Source organism: Leuresthes tenuis, unplaced genomic scaffold (genome assembly GCF_036924035.1).
Source record: "Leuresthes tenuis unplaced genomic scaffold, fLeuTen1.0.hap1 SCAF_6, whole genome shotgun sequence".
Classification (NCBI taxonomy): domain Eukaryota; kingdom Metazoa; phylum Chordata; class Actinopteri; order Atheriniformes; family Atherinopsidae; genus Leuresthes; species Leuresthes tenuis.
Window position 1 is genome coordinate 22,156,535 of NW_027325360.1, and position 19,821 is coordinate 22,176,355.

Genomic DNA, 19,821 nt, shown 5'->3' on the forward strand with positions numbered 1-19,821 from the left:
TGCAGAGTGAACACAATCAGCCCTCTGTTTTCATAAGACTTGTGGTATGTGAGAGCAGAAACAAATGTGTTTAATTTAGCCTCTTTTTTTTCTCCCTCTCTTTCCTTCTCCACTACACCCACTTATGCCCACCTCAGTTTCTCAAAACTGACTTTTACCATCAAGATGCTTCATTGCCTCTCATGCCTCTGTGAGTCGTGCTTATGACGTTTTAAAAAAAGAAGCCAGTGCAAGTTAAGAAAAAAAAAGAAGCAACAATCGCCCACTGTGCCCTGACAGAAAAACGGATACTTTTAGTAGACAAACTTAAATTTAATCTTTGAGGCTGGAGGTAAATATTTATCTGCGACTTCTGGAAAAAGAAGAGACAAAGATTATGTTTTCACGGTGCGTTTGGAGTGATCATCCCTCTTTGGCATTTGCCCTGTTCAGTGTGCTGGACTTATTATTGCCTCCTAAATGCCTTGGCAAGAAAACACTGTATTATATTGGTAACCCAGGCTGTCTCCAGTCAATTTGTGTTTGGTCATAAATGAAAAATTCACGTCTCACTAGTATGTCATTGGCATAGACTTGACACATACACACACAGAGACACGTTTAATTTCTAAGTTGAGCTTTACTGTAAACATCCAGCCGAGTGCTGGTAACCACCTTGTGTTCTGGAGTTAATTATACAGACGTTTACAGCTGTGAATTTCAATGAAACAAGGCTACTCCCCAGACAGTAAAAAGTTGTGATCCTGTGTGACTGGCTAAACAATGCTACAGGACATGGACCAAGACAAAATGGTTGACATTTGAAGTGTAGCTCGTCCTGACACCAGATCACCCTGACATTAAGGGGAGCAGATCTCCCAGGTACGGGAAACCACATTACTGACTTCATGTAATTGACTTGAATAGCTTCGCACCCTCCTCTCTGTCTTTATGAGATGGCCTCGCTCTCACCAGATGCATAATTATTTTCTCCTGTGTCTAATTATACAGTCAGTTTGTGACCTGCTGTTGTGCTCCCTTACCAAATTACTCACTTATTCCTAACTGTAACCTCACTCTCCTTTAAATATTTGATTGAAATGATCTTAGAGCCAGCGAGACAGGCTAACTTATATTTTCTCCATGCTAGCAGTCTATATGCAGGAAGCAGTAACTCTGTGACCACGCCAAAGAAAGACAAGGAAAGAAACTCAGAAACAATTAATTGCTTGAGTTGCAAAAATGCAAACTCCTGCTGAAATTGCAGCTCACTCACCGGGGTAGAAGGTTAAGGAAGCTTTTCAGGGGGGTTTGTCTTGGCCTTGTATTCCGTTAATGCCATTTTATTACTGAAACAGCAGTAAATTCGCTCCAAGGACTTTTCAAATAAACCCGGATTGCTGTACAGTTTGGCCTTGAACAGAATATGCATGATGTAGTCATATGACACCATGCTACTTGAGTTGAATCTTGGAAATCTATCAACACAAACATCAACATGAGCATTTTTTCACAGTATCTACAGCAGATGGTCAGATGGTCATGCCTCCTACTGTACAGAATAAGGGGATGTTGAAATTTTGTATATGCTACACGTGAATGTGAATGGAGTTGCTGGCAGTGTGTGGAGCCGTATTGCAAATCTCGGAGGAACTTTGACGCCGTGTTGTTTGGACCTCCCTGGCGCTGCCTCCCCTCTTCACTGTCCTCTCTCCCTCTTTCCACTAATAGTTCTTTTGTGTACAAGAGCATGTTAAGAGGCCACTGAGCCTGGTCTTAATAGGCCACGTCACCATAGAAACCCCAGCACTCTGGATGTCTGACCTTTGACCCAGTTTTTCTACTGGCTGTGAATAAGAGGTGCAGGACGACCAACCAGGTCACAATAGAAGCCCGGCAAACTGAGGGAGTGCCCCTGTCATAGTCACTTAACTTCATTCCTCTATGGCCTAATGGACACTTCAACTGTGGTTTTCCATTAGTAGCATGCTGTTTCGTCCACTGCATCGGGCATTCTGCGGGGTTAATATAATGGAGAATAAAATTCAAGTGATGGGCTTACAAAGGAGACAAGTAATAGCGTGTTTTTCATGGGTGCTTCATTTATAAGACATTTAAATGCAGTCAGGTGAAACCTATCTGTGCTGATTTTGTTAAAAGTATGAGAGTCCATGTAGTTGTTTAGAAGGAAGTACAGTATCTATTCGCTCTCATCAAAATGCTTCTCCCTTATTGGATCCTGCTTTGAGATACTTTTGATAAACAGCTTCCCTGTTGTCAGATACACTCATGAACCTCCCCATCTCAGAGAAATTTCCACTGGCCCAATTGTACAGAGCAGGTCTGACCAGCTGAGTTGCTCATCGTTTCCCCATTGATTACACACTAATTAGCACAATGACTGCTGAGGTTTGCTTAAGAATTGTCAATGTAATTGCCTCTAATGTTGGCAAACAATGAGGCTTAATGCAAACTCTGGGAAAAGGCGGGGGCCACTTATCACATTGTCTTTATCCTGTAATCTTTTAATTGTGTTTCATGCATAGATCAAGTCGAGGTGTCAATGGCCCTGCAAGAGCAGGTGATATCAGTAGAGTAAACCAGGGAGGGACTGTTGTGTGGGGACCTGACAGGGGTATTGTCTGAAGTTGCTGTTCATATGGGCTGGGGACAGTAATTAACACCTCAGTCAAACAGCAAGCTGTGTGGCCCATTTGTTTTCTGTTGGGGGGTAAAAGAAAACAATGGGGAGGGGTTCTCCACACAGTAGGTGATTGACATTATCTGCTGGAGCGATCCGTGGAGGCATTCCTGCTGCTCCACTATTCACCACAGATTGGGTAAAGCCATTTCACAAGCACCAGGCCTTGTCTGAGCAAACACTTTTTAAATATTCACTCCCTTATTTGTTATTCTCTTGATTAACTTAATTCAATTTAGTATATCGTGCAAGAGCATGTAATAGATAGTATTGGCTGTTAGGTATGTCAGCTTTTTGCACGTTCACTGCACAAAATTGTTTTGTTTTTTTCTACCCAACTTTTTCTGAGATTGATAATCAGTTTAAGTCAACAGATAGTTGCAGAAAGTTTGGAATTTTTTCTGTCTCTTTGGCAAAGTGTCTGACTTAGTTTGACAGCAAATGTCCAGACATCTGCCTCTTCTCCGCGCTCTGATGTTGGCCTGCAGTATGGCACCACACACTTCAGAGATGACAAAGACTCTTGGCTGTGTTATTCCCTCCTCTGTGAGAGCAATGTAACAATTAGAACTCAGCTCTGGCAGGCCACATGCCCCAGAGCATATGTTGTATTCTCTCAGTTCAAAAAACCAAAGGGCTCCAGTGTAGCTTTTTGGAAAAATTCGGTGGCATCACTGCCACCTTTGTCGCATCTGGGTCCTGTAAAAGTAGCACATTCTACTGATGTCTATTCTGAGTGCTGGATGCAGCAGGGAAAGCTGGAAGACAATTAGAGAGCTATGAAAATGGATCAGCTAAATTTCACTTTAGATTCTAATTTCTTTCAGTTCTCTGTCCGAGTGCATTTACCAGAGTTTCCAGGTCCCATGCTGAAACAGGCATTGCTTCGCATATGTCTATATTTGTTTCTAATAAAATAAGGACATGTGTAGAGCATTGCTAAATGCCTTGCAGTTAAGTTGACATTAAGCTATCTCTATATCAATCTTTTAGAAGCATCCAGGATCACTTAAGCCTCAGCATAACTAATTCAATAACCCGTTTCTTATTCTCTTAACTTTTTTCTGACATTTTTTTTAACTCAAAGTCTTGAGAAAGTTTTTGCTGAGCAGCATGACCAACAGTTCCTCGCCTTTTGTTTTCTGAAACTACTCATACACGCACCCACCCCCCTCCCACTCTTGTCCCAGTGAGTGGTGTGTTACTCAAGTCTGGATGGGGGCTAATGTGACAGTGTGCGGCTGCTGTTACCTAGCTGGATGTTTCGTGAAGTGTGTGAACAGTTCCTACACATGGCACACTGGCAATTAAAAAAAAACTAGGTGCTCAGAGAAAAAAAAAAGGGAAAAAAATGCGCCGGAGGGCATGTTCCTCAGTCCTGGCAGAAGCTGTCAAATAAGGGATGGATTGGGTGGGAGAGCTGGGGTGGGCACCGTCGGACCAGACCAAACGCTCACAATAGCGCTTGTTTCATTTGTGGAGGGACTCATGATTGACATAGATTAGACAATGAAAACTGCATTGTTTTGGATTTTCTCTCCAGAGAGCAGCATTCATTAGACACCATGCACACAGCAGAGTAAAGTTTCAATAGGGAGCTAGCAGCCTTTAAAAGCAACTGCCTCCTGACAGTTGTATGGACTTGGGCCCATTAGTGGGAAACTACGATTCAGCCTTGAGCAGTATAGTGAAAATGAAGAGGGCTGATGTCAACTCCAAGAATTCCCCCCCTTTTCGAAGGGAAAAAGGGACCCCTTCCCCCTGCCTTGGTGCTCTGTTGGACCCCAGCTGTCAGGAAACAATACCTTCTGCCTGCTCCGACAAACTCATTCCTGAAAATGTTTTTTTTTTTCCCTCCTCTCCCTTTTCCCCTCCTGCTATAATGTCTTTTCCATTTTTAACCCACAGTCACCCAAGCTTCCTTCCTCCTTACAAACCCAGAGTGACGAATGGAGTTTTAAAAATCAAAACCTGAATGGATGACTCCTCCACTTTGCTTGTTTGTCATCATTTATCCTGCACACTTTTGAAAAGAAGACAGAGCTTTGCATATATTCTTTAGCTGGATTTGTCCATCATTTTTCCAAGTGTCATATGCTGCTTATTGTCATTTCCACTCAGCAGATGTTTGAAAAGGGTGGATGGCAATCTGTTTGTGCAGAGGAATTCATATGTGCAATGCTATGCATATAGCAATGACAGTATTCAATGAAAGGATGCAACCACTTCCGACAGAATTTATAACCAATTATCTTCTTTTTGGCCCTGAAGGCTATGCAGAAAATAAACTATGATACCATAACTACGATGAGCCAACCATTGTCTATAATAAAATATCTTTTAATGAATTTGAATTCTTACCAGGGAGAAAATCCACATGCAGGACAAGTTGCTGTATCCGGTATTTAAACTGATTCATAAACCAGATGGTTGTTGTGGATTCTGGACTCTGGATTCACGCTATCATAATCGCTGGAGGAGAAAAAAAAAAGAAAAGCAAAGAATGCTCAACTTGCTTTATTAAGCAGCCAATCACAAAGACCTTTCCTATAGTACATGGCTCTTTTTATGATGGCACTGCAGCTAAGGGACAGGCAGCTGTAAGACCTAGACAGATGGTTATAAAACTTTCTGTGTCAGGTGAAAAGAAGGATGGAAAGTGACAAACGCACAACTCTTTATGATAACTTTCACACATGTGAAATACTGTGATAGCGGAAGGAGGAGGGGCTGTGTTTGGGTCAAAAGGCCAAACGAATAGAAGCGGATAGTAAGGGGTGAGCTTCAGGTCCGCAGCTCAGCCCTTCGCTGATGTGTAGATGAGGCTTCCTTCCAGCTGTCTCTTCCCACCCTCTCTGCGATGGGCGCCCACAGCTGGCCTCTTGTTTTTCCTTGACAAACGGCAATTTCACAGTCCCCCACCACTCCGTTGTGTTCACATCGCTTTTCCTACTCTGCCCTGTGCCAGAACTCACTGTCTGCCTCCAGCAGCAGTGTGAGTCTTGTACAGGTGTTTGCTGTTGATCTCTGTGGGTTTGACACCATTCATACAACTTCTCATGGAAAAGATTAACTGCCTACTCTTGTATGAGGGATTTCTGCACATTAGACTCTTGAACTGGTCAATTTGACCTCCAAAATCCTGAGTGTTTGAATGCATTTAGTCAAATATTGTATGTTTTTATTACTTTGTATGTTTAATTGTGCATGTGTATCTGGCTTTGTTATTAAATGAAGCTATTTTTTTTCTCTCACCAACAGTATCTACAGATGAAATGGCCTCTCTTGGATGTTCCCGGCTCTGCAGGAATAAAAGACTCTCGTTCTCCAACACCAGGGCATTTAGTAAGTGGACACTAATTTTCAAAAAGAAAAATGGGATTTTGAATAACCAGAAAAACTCTAAAAGCTACTACAACCTAAACCATATTGACGTTGAGACAAAATTTGAAGCCATGGTTGATCGTTCACAAGCTTTGCAGATTACGTCATGTTTGCACTGAAGCCTTATGTCCTCTGTGGTTTTAATTGAGTGAATGGTTCAAAGATGCTTGAATAAAAGAGAAGAGAAGAGCAGCCTGATTGCTTCAAATCTCCTCACACCATATATAACTCTACAATTTGCCATTTCTAAGTTATAACTCTTACAAGATGTTTCCTCCTGTCAACATCCTACAGGACATTAAACCCATTATCAATCAAATCATGTAAACTTATTGGGGAAATCCATTTACAGAATACTTTAATCAAACTATAACCATAATGTGGTTACACACAATAATGAAATTATTGTGTGCATGTAAACCTACTGGTTCTCATCCATTCATGTACAGTTTCTCACTGCAAACACTCACAGCACCCGCAGGCCAGCTGCTGAGCAGTATGTCTGTCTTTACCACAATAACTCAGCCTCCCCCATAAATCTCTCGAGGTTGATGTGCCTTGCCATTCCTGAACTTTACCACACAGGTGTGAACTAGTCATCATGGTGTCTCACTCCACTTAGACAATGCGGGGCCTCAGCAGACCTGTTTGGTTTGTGGCTTTGGCGAGGGATGTGTGACTGGGATTGAAAACATGAGATAACATTGAGCATAGAGCACCTATCTATCATCTCACCTGTGTGATTGTATCAGGGCGTTTTCTGGCTCTGGAAGTCATTTAAATGCCAAGCAAAAAGCCACTCTCAGCGGTCTGTGGTAAAAAAAAAAAAAGTCATTGTGACCTCACATGTCTGACTATATGTACTAGCCGAGTTTGTGGTTGATTCACTGGATCCTACGATAGCAGCGATGCGAATTGTGAGGAGGATGGTGGTTTCCTTATGGGAATCCAGCACTACGTGGCTCAATGGAAACAAATTAAGATATTTTATTAAAATAAATGCTGACCCTGTCAGTGACCCTTGTGGTTTTTCTCTATGTGAAGTTTTATTGTTGTGCACAGATGACAGTTTTAGGCATTTAAGCCAACATGTGACCTTATAAAGTGCATTGATCAATGCTGTAGGGAAAGCAAATTAAGCAAAGCAGTCATTACAATCAATATGAAAATAGTAACTGAATTCAAAAGAAAGGAATTTAAAAGAAGTTGTGGCACATCAACTGAGATTCATCTCTGCTGGATCGCTTCTGCTCTGACCTTCAGTGGTTCCTGCTACATTTTATAAGGCTCTCTCTGTATTGTTTGGCCTTCGTCTGTTTGAATGACATCAAACCAGAAAATTTAAGACAGAAGGAAACAATGTGGAAAACTGAGAATGTGAGGGATCAAACTGATTCTGTCACAAAATTTGATCCAAACCTGAATAATACACATCGTTCAGTCTTTGGCACTTAAGTATGCATTTTCTTTAGTTTTGAAGCATTTGCCCTTTTGCCATTTAAGTGCTATTGAATCATTTAAAATAATTGCCTTTAAAATACCCTACACCTCTATATATCCTATACTGTTGAAAGATAGCTGCTATTTCAATAAGGTTTTAAAAAATGTGCCCTACAGTGCCAAATGTCCCTTAAATTGCCAGTAAAAAAGATAGTTTTCTTTGACCTCAAACTACACTTTTGTTCCATTGGAGTGTGAAAGGTATGGAAGCTCATTGAAGGTGTAACAGCTTTCATTCTGTTAACTGAAAGAGGAAGTTGCTAACCTTCATCCGTTGACCTGTGACCAAAGGGTCAATTCATGGGATGGAAAGCTCTATTTCTGTGTACGACGCACACTAGACACAGAAAAATCCCTTGTGCCCTAACCCCCCTACTCTGGGCCAGGTGCCCGCATGCCCCTCTGGTGTGCTGCTACTGACAGGGAGCCAGGCTGATTATGTGCTCATTACTCCAGCCGAAGAGAGAGAGGGAAGTGGGAGGGGAGCAGCAGGCTGGCTCCCCAGGCCTGCAGGCTCCCCAGGCCCCAACACTGCACTAATGAGAGCAGGGGGAGCGGATGGGCACACACAGGGGGCCAGGGATTACTGCCCAGGGCCAAAAAGAGTCAGAGAAAGAGACCTGAGGAGGAGACAGCAGCAGGGACTCCTGAAGCTGACCTGTTCTCCTGCAGTTGAGCGCGTGTAGAACGTGACACTCTTGGGGAAGATTGGAAGATTTGGATAAACTACAGATACCTGCTTTTAGGCACATACACATCATTTCTTTTATTTGCATGTCATCTTATAATAATAATGACAAATGACTTATTGGGGATTTGCTGTCAATTTCATGAGGCATCTCCTCAGTCAAGCTCTTGAGATTCATAAATCTTACGAGTCATCTTGCATTGATGCATACAGTTGATGAACCAATAACAATTCAAATTTAGACTAATTCAGACTATTTTGAATAAGGAAATATTGTAAAATCAAAAATAGTAACATTAGTTACAAGAAGTCCAGGAAAACACCATCATGTCACTGTGCATATTATAAAGCCTGTATGCTAATCTGAGCCTGCTCTGGCCTGAGATCCTCAATTATTCAACAGACAGGTTTGTTTAGCATTCAGTTGGTATTGCTTTTGGTGGTAGTGATGATGAGCTGCGATGACTGGGAAGTTAGAAACAAGCTTTTTTTTTTACCTACACCCGACTATCCATATACACGCACACACACTAATGTGGGTACATATGCACACAGGCATCCAGAATCCCCCCCATAAAAAAACAAATCAGCTCATGTGCTCAGAGGACTGCCTCTTCATGTATAATACATCAAAGGTGCTTCAGGGCCAGGTGATGCAGTACAGGGAACTTGTCAGCTCATCAGTAGTGACCATACTCAACTGGAGATGAGAGGAGTGAATACAGTCTCATACTCATCTTCCACAACGTACACATTCACAGTTATTAACACTCTGCTGATAATGATATCATGGCAGCTTACTCCCCTCTCTGAGGTCATTCAGTCACTTGCAGTCATTTGTCCATCAGGCCATTTCTGTGTCTCATTACAGACTACATTGAGTTATACTGTTATTCTGGATTAGAATGAGCTGTGACTCCCTAATGAGATAGAAGTGACCAGAGTGTCTGACATAGCACACTCAGTACTCAAATATGGGCTGATATACACTTGACAGGGGCACAAGAATCACCTTCTTTGTTTCAATATTGTATTAGCGTCTAGAGTAATCAAGACACAGAGGAACCTGGTCCTGTCAGCGCGTCATAAGTCACTTAGTCACTGAATTCTTTAAATGAATTGAAGTGGCAAGGTCTAGAGCAGCATTCCAGAGATGCCTTTTGTCTCCCCTGTGTATGCTTGGTGCAATCTTCAGTTCTCAAGGCTGGATGACATTTTTAAGTAGAGATATTAAATGAAATTCTGTTTTTTTTTTTTAAATCCCACAGCCTTACATACACTTGCTTTCGACCTATATTCTTTTAGCAGACCTTTTTCTGAAGGTCCGATGAGATTTTCTCGTTTTGCATTAGGCAGTGAATACCCGGGATCCATCATGAAATCAAAGGCTTTGAGAAGACTGAACTGAATACTGATCTAAGGTCTGCAGTCCTGCTGGGGCACTGCAGAGACAAGATCCACTTCAAAAATACGATAAGGAAACAGCGCTTTGATTCCAGTCAAAGTCTGTAGATGAGCAGACGCAGATTCAGTATTGCAGAATAAGTTCATGACTGAGGTTACACAAGATAGGGTTTATTAGTGTCAGATTAACCAGAAAAGAATGTTACTATATGTTGATGTTTTTACAAATATTTATAACCACACTCAATCCAAATGAGATTTGCCCATGTTTTTGTCAATATATAAGATGCTGATTTTGCTAACTCCCTTAATTTGTTTAATAACCATTAGGGACATTCACTCCAGTAATCTGATGCTGCCCTGCGCTGTACTATTCTAACCTAGAATTATAATGCCATTGACCTTTTCAGAGGTGATGACCAGATGTAAAGCACACGTTGTTCCTGATGAATAGCATAGTTTTGGAATGGTTGATTTTAAAGACATATGACACGGTCAGTCTCCCCTCACGTCCGCTTCCTGTTGGCGTTGACAAACAAGGCTTGGATTTCTGAGCATGCCAGGCATTCTTTTCACCCTGTCTTTCCTGGAGTTTTGAAAGGCCTCTGAGCCTCCCACCCAGAATCGCCGAGCATAAAGACACACAAAGCTGCAGGGTTATTCAGTTTGTTCTAAGCTCTCTTCCCCATCGGCTGTTTGCCTAGTAATTCAATTCAGATGTGCAGGATCCAAAAACATGTTTGCTTGAATGAAATCCACCCCTCCACCCACACTGACCAAGGACTGTGCTTTTCTTAGCGCCATTCCAAATTGGACAGCCAAGCAAGGTACTGCCACCTCTGCCTTTTTAGCTTCAAACCCTCCGACAGACAAGTTCTCTCTGCATCGCCTCAGAAACTTTCTGCTGAGTTTTAAAACCTTCCTGTTACTATGGCAAATTACTGTAAGACCAACTTTGAGTGTTTTTACTTGCTAGCTGAGAATTATGTGCCGCTGCATACCCATACGCAACAAGCACATCTATGTAAAGAGCATGATTTCTGTCTGTCAGCGTAGATACCATCTGGTATCCGCTCTATCGCATAGATGTTTATATTTAAAACAAGGCTCATGTTCCCTGTGGTTTTCTGATTACACTTTGCTCGTGGATCATGAAACCAGACATATGACGCTGTCATGGGCTAAAGGAATATTACCTCTACACATAAACTAAGTCAAAGAAGGCATTGAGGCATTAGTGTTTGGAGACATTAGTCTGGTTTTTCAATTTTACAAAACCACATTTCATGCTCTCAGGAGTCTAGAGAGCTTAATTAATTTGAATTAGTTTCAAACTTATGCTGACTCTGATTGATTTTATTAAAAGTTTTACCCCTGAAGAGAGTGGTTTGCTTGAGAAAATAGCCATCTTTATTTTAAAAGGAGAACTCTTTGCAGATAGGACACAGGTTAGGATATTTTTTCACGGTTCCGCGCTTCTTTTTTCTTCACATTTTTTTTGCGACTGCTGAATTGAAATGCAGCCTTGAGTTCAAACTAGTTCCTTCAAACTTATGTTTAGAGCACACGATTCATGTATTCCAGGATGTGAATAATTAATAGGCATCATTTCAAATTCTCACTGAACTCCTTTCCAAAATGTGCTGGCACCCAGGTCTAGAGGTCTCAAACAACCCTCACAATATAGGAAAAATTCAGGCATATTGTACATGAAGTAGAACAACAAAGCACAACTCAAATATACATGACATGTGGGACCTGGGATTTTAACCTAGTAAGTCAACGCTATTTCTGCCATGGACTTTTATCAAAGCCTTTTCTGTGTTGTGTGAAATGTGCTCACTGCACATCGTCAGTTGCTTTCACCTTATGTGCTCACAGTCTGCAGAAACCAAAAATGTCCTGAGCAAAGTGGTCTTAATATAGCCGTGTTTAACAGCGGTAAATATTTTCCTTGCTCTGTCCTTATTCATTCACTGAAGATTTAAAAGAAAGAAAAAGTTGGACCTTCCTTTATAGAAAAAAAAACATAAAAAAAAAAAAGCCAGGATTTGGAACAATTCTAAGCGGCGTGAAGCAAGAGAGTATACATAAGTCTCAATGCAAACCTTGTTCCCCAGCAGACCACGTTGGAGAGAGACAGAGGTTGGGAAGGGGGTGGGGAAGGATATTGAAGAAAGGTTAGCCTGGAGGAACAAGACTCCTTTCTCCCCTCCCACCCCTTGACCCTCCCATGTGACAAGTTGAGCCAACAAGTGCTCTATTCAGCCAAGCAGCCAGGGGAAATGACTGCTAGGCTGAGCGCTGGCTAATGAAAGTAGAGACGCTGGTTATTATTATTGTCTTCATCATCCCTGTAGTAGCTATAGTACAGGTCAGATCCAGCAGGGATGTGTGCTTTTTCTGATACACACACTGCAAGTAAAAGGACGTCTAATCTCTACACTGTTTGTTATTCACATATCTTAGGTTTTACAGAATTTTACGTGGTTTTCCAACATTAGAAACATTTGTAACCCACTCATGGTGGTGGTTGGAGTCAGACAGAGTGGGAGATAATGTCTCCACATGTTTATGGGTATCCAGTTTACTTGAGCTTGATTGTGTTTGTTTGTGGCTTGCTGAGGCAACTTTTGGATTTGGTGGCACTGTTGTTTTCCTTGTTGGACTGAACAAACAGTTCTCCACTCAACTAAATGACTGTAATGATCTTGGCATGTGTCTGCAAGGCTTTTAAATGCTCCTTGGTGCCGGTCCAGATTGCATCACAGGGCTGGTCACACGCATAAACTGTGATGTTTACCATGGAGAGCATTCACAAATGATGACCTATTAACTCAACGCATTGCTTCTGTTTGTTATAGTTACAAACGTAGAAGCCTTGACACATATAAAAGACACAAACAACAGGCAGAGAGCAAATATACAAAAATATAAAATGGAATAAAATGCCTCTCCTGACTATCACTCTGCTTCAAACGTTACATGTCGGAATTATGCTCACCTCCAGCTCTCTGTGTCTTCTCTTTAGTCCAATAAGGTCCCAGTGGTGCAGCATGCCCACCATGTCCACCCACTGACGCCTCTCATCACCTACAGCAATGAACACTTCTCCCCTGGCACGCCACCATCACACCTCTCGCCAGAGATCCTTGACCCAAAGACAGGTAAAGTCATGGGTTGATTTTGATCTACATCACTGTACATTATAGAACTAATACTCTGCATAAAACCAAACATTGACAGGTGGCAATAAAAACTGTAGTTTTGTGTTTATGGAGTGAAAATGTTGAAACGTTTACAGAGACCATGACCCAGGAGCTGTTATGAGTTTGACACGGACATGATGTTTTTAAAAAGGAGCAACGTGTCTGGTCGTTTTTGGAGAAAGAAAAAGATGATCTGTTTTGTTTGAGATATATCATGCACATTTCTATGGATTCTTATTTCCTTTATAGAAGGTGTTTGATGTTAAATTCAGTAAACTCAACACCCCACAGAATTACTCTACTAAAGAGACCCCTTTTATTGTTAAATGTTGCTTTGATTAGGTCCTCTTTGTCATCTCATCCAATGCGTGTGACATTTTAAGGAGTTTTTTTCTCTTTTCCTCTGGGGTTCCTTCAGGTATTCCTCGAACGCCTCACCCGTCAGAACTCTCTCCGTACTACCCCCTCTCTCCTGGTGCTGTCGGTTCGATTGCACACCCTCTAAGCTGGCTCATGCCACAGTGAGTTCCTTATACTATAAACTGTCAACAAAGATGTAAGATTTTTTTTGTGTGTGTGTAGATATAGATAGTCATCCAACTGATTAATGTGTAAGAATATGTTGATAACAAACATATCACTATCTTCAGCTCTGTTTGATTGATAAGTTTGTGCACTTTCTGCAGAGTTACATATTGTCATATCACAGTGATAATATGCACTGTAAAAATGGAAATTAGACTAATTCCACCATTTTGTATGTAAGCTATGCAACTAGGTTTAATGCTGCATTGCCTTAGTGCAGGTGCTCCATATCACAACAATAATAAATAAAAATATTTAAGTGTAGCAGCAGGAATTTCTGAACATTTATGAGTTTTTCTACGAGTCGGATAATCAATTGCAACGGTTCTGTTCCACTAGCAGGGGATTTGAAGTTGATGAGTGGAGGATTAGTGCTGGTGGGTTAGCTGTCAGCTGTGTTTGATCCACCTCACACTGGAGCTTTCACTCACTTTGTCTACCTCTGTCTCCCAGGCAGGGCCAGCCCATGTACTCCATCCCTCCGGGGGGATTCCGTCACCCCTATCCAGCGCTGGCGATGAATGCATCGATGTCCAGGTGAGTGGATCATGTTCAGTAACACCCCCCCTTCCCAAAGGGAGGCATCTGATACGTGCTGCTTCCATGACATGCTGTAATCACATTTCGCCTGCTTTCTTTGCCAGACTGTAACAGAATAAATGGCTGGCATGCAGTCTTAAACTTCTATTGTTCACATTGTTAGAAGGAATGAATAAATGTTATTATGAAAGGAGGATGCTTGACATCTCTCAGCCTCATAAATTTGGGATCTGAAGCTAAATTAAATAACATAGCTCGACTTGAACAAAACACTGTCAGATCAGGAGCAGGCGCTAGTGTTGAAACTACAAAGGGATACAAGGTCTAAGTCTGCAAGAGACAGGCTCAGCTTCTTAAATAGACTGAACGCGTTATTGGCATTCAGCACTTCTCTCCTGTCTTCTCTCTCAGAGCTAAACTTCTATGGTCAGGCCAGAGTTCTGACACACACACACACACACATAACGCAGAGATGAAAGAGCTGAGAATCGATTACGACAAATCAAAGCTTATCTGAACCCACACGTCCCATCAGACTAAACTCTCTGACCCTCTGTCAAAATTGGAAAGATTTTGTAGCGAGCCTTCCGGTGTTAGTCAGAGATTAAATATTCAGAAGGGTCTCTGTGATCAATAGCATGTGTGGCTTCATCCTGATATAAACTCACAACAATCAGAACATACCTCATGAAAGTGTGTTTTTCTTTTTTCTGTTGTTAAATGCAATAGTTTAACCAATAACCACAGTTTCAGTTTTTGATTACATTTAAATGGGTTGAATGAAAAGAAGTCCAGTTGGTTTGAGTAAATATCATAATATTTAATGTTTCTGACATTATTAATCGCACAGAGGAATTGGCTAAGAAAATGACTTATGGCAATTGTATATAACTGTACATGGCAAAAATAAAATCTTATGACAACCGTATCAGTTAACGGGAAAAAAATGTTCATAAGCGCATAACTTATTTAGTGGAGAATAAATAGGATGTTTACATAGTTAGCAGCTTAAGGTTTGTTATCAAGGGAGATGATATATGTGTTTATACTTAATGAATTATTAAATTAATCAAATTTTTTAAAAAGGCGAATAAAACATGAGTTGAGAAGTGGTTCATCTAGTTTTTCTTTTCAATATAAACATATTTAATTTCTTTAGATCAAGAACCAGACAGTTAACATTGGATGAGAGGTTTAAACAAGCTGTCAACTACCTGCTTGTGTCCCAGTTTATAACCTGGTTTAGAAACATTAGAAAAGTCTCTTCATATTGGTTAATTATGGGTTGGTCTTTAGTAAAGTAAATATTGTATGCATACTGTGGATTGTGTCTCAAGACAGCCGAGCATGCACTTAAAAACAGTCATTTTCCAGTCTAACATTAATCCAAGTGCGTGCTGCAGGGTTATAGAGCTTAATTTTCTTCTTTGTCCATTACAAAGCTCCTTTGTATTCACAATTGGACATTGAGGGAGACACTTTGCAAAGGTGTTCTGTGTGGACGGCTGTCAGAACACTCTCCATGGTCTGGAACATGGTTGGAAGAGAGGTTTCAGGTGTCACTGCCATGCTATCACCATGGTAACACCACACTCTACTTTCTTCAGCCGTTGGTGAATAAAGGGGCTTTTGAAAAAGTCTGTATTTGAACAAAAAGCAAGCATGGAACACATTGTGTGTATGAATTTAGTCTAGACAGAGGCAGTAGGCACAGTGAGTTTCACCTGGAGGCTAAGGCAGGTCAGTAATGTGCCAAATGAGCCGGACTTTTTCTTGTCAAGTCGACAGAGGTTCACTGTTAAACCCTGACTGTTAAAATGTTGCCTCCTTTCACCCTCCCAGTTTGGTGTCCAGCCGTTTCTCCCCTCATATGGTGACCCCTCCTCCACACAGCCTCCACCAGACTGGCATCCCCCATCCTGCCATCGTCTCGCCTGCCATCAAACAGGAGCCCGGTGGAGACATCAGCCCCTCGATGCATGCGTAAGGACTATTCAAACAGCTGTCAATATCTGCCTCTGTTCCTGCACATTATTCGCCCTTGTTTGCTAAAATTTTCCATTACTTCTGTCTTTTGAATGTTTCGAATTAGCAGGAAGTCCCCTGTTCCTGCCAAGAAAGAGGAGGACAAGAAGCCTCATATCAAGAAGCCTCTGAATGCTTTCATGCTTTATATGAAGGAGATGAGAGCCAAAGTGGTGGCAGAGTGCACTCTGAAAGAGAGCGCTGCCATAAACCAGATCCTTGGAAGACGGGTACGGAGCCCTGACACAGACATGCGTGCGTTTGTAACCGTATATGCGTGTGCATGTTTTCAACAGTCCTTTGTCTTGGTCCACAGTGGCATTCTCTGTCAAGAGAGGAGCAAGCCAAATACTATGAGCTGGCCAGAAAAGAGAGGCAACTCCACTCCCAGCTCTATCCTGGATGGTCAGCACGAGATAACTATGTGAGTGACACAGTTAAAATGATCAGTTCTTGCATCAATAAGTCGAAGAATTTTGTACAAGCAACTGGGTTTTGACAATGTCAGTAAATTATAGTAACTGAATTTATGAACTGAAGCAGTTTTTTCGTGATGAAAAACCTTTGTTAACAGAACTGTTTTGTGTGCAGGGAAAGAGGAAAAAGAGGAAGAGAGAAAATAAACCAGACTCAAAGCCAGAGGGTAAGAGGCCTTTTTCTTCCTGGCTGCCTTTATTTATTAATTTATTTATTCTTGTACTTCACAATCAAAAAGTAAGAAAAACTAACAGCAAGAGCTTTATTTGTCACACAGAGCTCACATGTAACCTGAAACTGCACCTTTGTTCTCTTATTTTTTTGTGCCTTTTTTAAAATAAATTATGTCACTCACAAGCACTTACGACCTTTTTCCCTGCTTTTTTGTACTTTGACAAGCAGCTTATGAGGTTCAGTGCTAATAGTGGCAGGTATGTCTGTGGTTGTGCAACAAAAGACCACTGTAAAGTGACAAAAACAAAAGCCGAACATTTGCACAGCGCACATCTCGTGTCATGTTCTTTTTTTGAATCATACTCATTTGAATATGCCATAACATCCTGTTTCACTCTCCTTGTTGTGATGTGTTTACAAGTGCATATGAAAAACCTTCACATCATGTTGATTTTTTTAGAATGGCTCATTCACCTCTGTCAGCTGTATCATTGTGGGACTTGACCAGATGTGAAGCCAGCAGCAGAGCCATAATTCAGACTCTTCAATTCTCCTTTGTTTACCCCCCAGACTTCTCAATCAGGAGTAAGAAGCAGTGCGTGCAGTACCTGCCATCGGACAAGATGTGCGACAGCCCCGCATCATCTCATGGAAGCATGCTGGACTCACCGGCCACTCCCTCTGCAGCCTTGGCCTCCCCTGCTGCTCCTGCTGCCACTCACTCTGAACAAGCCCAGCCGTTATCACTCACCACCAAACCGGAGGGACGCATGCACCATCACTTTTCCCTACCTGGGAAGGCCTCTGGATCCACATCCTCCTCCTCTTCCTCTTCCTCCTCTTCCTCCTCTTCCTCCTCTTCCCATCCCTCCATCTCCATCCCTATTGGTACTTCAGGTAGCCAGTCGAACACACCTATCCTCACCCGGCCAATCCCCTTCAGCTCTCTGCACCCCTCCATGCTCTCCCCCCCTTCTCCCTTCCATCAGGCAGCCCTTCACTCCCATCATTCCCTGTTCCAATCACAGCCCCTCTCCTTGGTTACCAAACCAACTGAATGAGTCCGCAGAGGCAATTTTCTCTCATTTATTGTGCTGTATATTGCTTTTCTTTAAGATAGGTATTAGATCAACTTTTTTTTTTCTAAATAATGAAAAGGAAGAAATATTATTGGTCAATATTTGACTGCCTCCTTTTCTACATCTCTCAATGAAAACAAATGTATTTTTTGTAAAGTTTACTGCAGAACTGGGTTCTTTTTTGATGCATTTATCCAATGAACCTCTTGTATAAAAGAACCAATGTACATAAAGTTTCTTTATAAAAGCAAAAAGAAACAAAAACAAATTTCCTTGTTAGCCAAAACCCCAATTAATGTTAGTATGAAGTTAAAGTCCTAGTTCTGGCCAATAATTGCAACCCTCTTTTCAATTCACGCGTGTGTGTCCCTTCTTTGACATGTTAAATAAACATTTGAAATGGTTTCTTAAAGAATATGTCTCTGTCCTCTGTCTGCTCATGTTTTTGTCATTTAATGAATATTTTTTTCTTTAATAAGTTAATGTGGTTTGGAGTAATACACTCATATTATTCACTATAATATAAAATGAATTAAGAACACCTTTATGTAAGAGTAGTATGATTTTATCCCAGACATACTTAAGTTGAATAAATACACACACACCTGTTGTCCTTTTTCATGCGAGCGTTTTGCTTCAGTTCTAAATAGGAAACATGTTCATAAAAACCTTGTTGATGGTGGTGAGTACTTTAATGTTTAATAAAGCAGAATTAGGCTAACCACACTGGAAAATGAGTGCTAGAACCAGCAGGGTAACAAAATTTCAAGCCCAAAATAAATACAAATAAAAAAATTATAGACATCTGCTCCATCTTGGAGTATAGGATCCCACAACAATGACTGAAAAGCAGGTCAGCCCGATCCCAGCACAGCAAACCCTGCTCCGGTTCCCTGTTCCTTTTGCACTTTTACTGCATCTTTATTCACCGTTTGGCACACTGCTTAGACTTTAATTAACTCAGAGGTAATGGGATGGAGCCCCTGGGATCTCATTAGGCATTTCAATTAGTGAAAAATACACAAGGTAGGTTACAGTTTTTGGTGGCTTTGGAGATGACGAGTTGTGCCAGGGATGGACCAATTATGTGGGAGCAGAGGGGGGCTGGCCTGGACGAGCCCATTGAAAAACTCCCACCGACTGATTTTAAGACCTAATCAAGTATTTACCATCAGGGAGTTGACAAATTTGACTTTCAACATTTGACATTCAGCACACAATATATAGATTTTAGATTAAAGGAGGCGCGATATGTCCCCATTTCACAATATGACATGATTTCCTGAGGCCTTAAATACATTTCTGTGACGTACTGTTGTTGAAATAACAGACACTACAGTGAGTTCTTTTTCTTTAATTAGTCTACACTTCTGTTCAGCTCAATCGTTTTAGAGTCACAGGGTCTCTCCTTGACATTGCAAGGGAGGTACATATGACTCAGATTAAACTTATATATAGCAGTCATTATCTATCTTTCATTTACTGTTAATGTTTTGTGACGCAATCAGTGGTCAGTGAAAAAAAAACAAAAAATAGCCTCCTCATGCAGACTCTTAAAACCACAAACAGATGGGGTAAAGATGTGTTTCTGTTTTGGCCCTGATAGAAGCACCAAACTGTCAAGTGTGCCTCGCTCTGTTTTAAGCAATCATTAGCCATAATAAGTCTTTGCTTGTTTGCTACGTCGTTTCAGGCAAAAGCCACAGAGTCTGTGGTGCCACGGCTGCCTACTCTGAGCCACTTCACCAATTCGTCAGTAAAATTACAGATAATGACTTGTCAAAACAGCAAGCAAATCTGTCTCCTCATGACCTTACGTTGAGCGGATTCAAGTCTCTCAAGAGTGTGCCTTTATTGTCAAATTCAAACTCTTACCTGTGCCTTCTTATTTATTTCCATCTAACTTTGTTGAAAGGAATTACATGAAAGATAAAACACGATTCTGGCAACCAAATTTACTTACTTATTTAAGAAAAACTGAAATTAAATACGATTTCAGTGTTATACCAGTGTTTCTCTAATGCAATCTATCTGCATGCTGCGCCACTCAACATCTGCCATGTAAGCACGGGGTCA

The 19,821-nt window shown here is 41.3% G+C and overlaps 1 protein-coding gene across 2 annotated transcripts in view; it reads left to right on the top strand.

The window, feature by feature from the left end:
- The window catches only part of tcf7l1b (transcription factor 7 like 1b), a 30,365-nt gene extending 12,205 nt beyond the window's left edge, over positions 1 to 18,160 (top strand). The window contains exons 4-12 of one of the 2 annotated variants that reach the window (XM_072388242.1): positions 5,942 to 6,025; positions 12,688 to 12,823; positions 13,284 to 13,386; positions 13,904 to 13,987; positions 15,833 to 15,973; positions 16,083 to 16,245; positions 16,332 to 16,439; positions 16,607 to 16,658; positions 17,237 to 18,160. In XM_072388242.1, the coding sequence (XP_072244343.1) occupies positions 5,942 to 6,025; positions 12,688 to 12,823; positions 13,284 to 13,386; positions 13,904 to 13,987; positions 15,833 to 15,973; positions 16,083 to 16,245; positions 16,332 to 16,439; positions 16,607 to 16,658; positions 17,237 to 17,727 (1,362 nt within the window). In that variant the 3' untranslated portion in view covers positions 17,728 to 18,160. The remainder of the gene's footprint in view (positions 1 to 5,941; positions 6,026 to 12,687; positions 12,824 to 13,283; positions 13,387 to 13,903; positions 13,988 to 15,832; positions 15,974 to 16,082; positions 16,246 to 16,331; positions 16,440 to 16,606; positions 16,659 to 17,236) is intronic. The other variant, XM_072388243.1, reaches the window with a different exon arrangement.
- Positions 18,161 to 19,821: the final 1,661 nt, after the last annotated feature.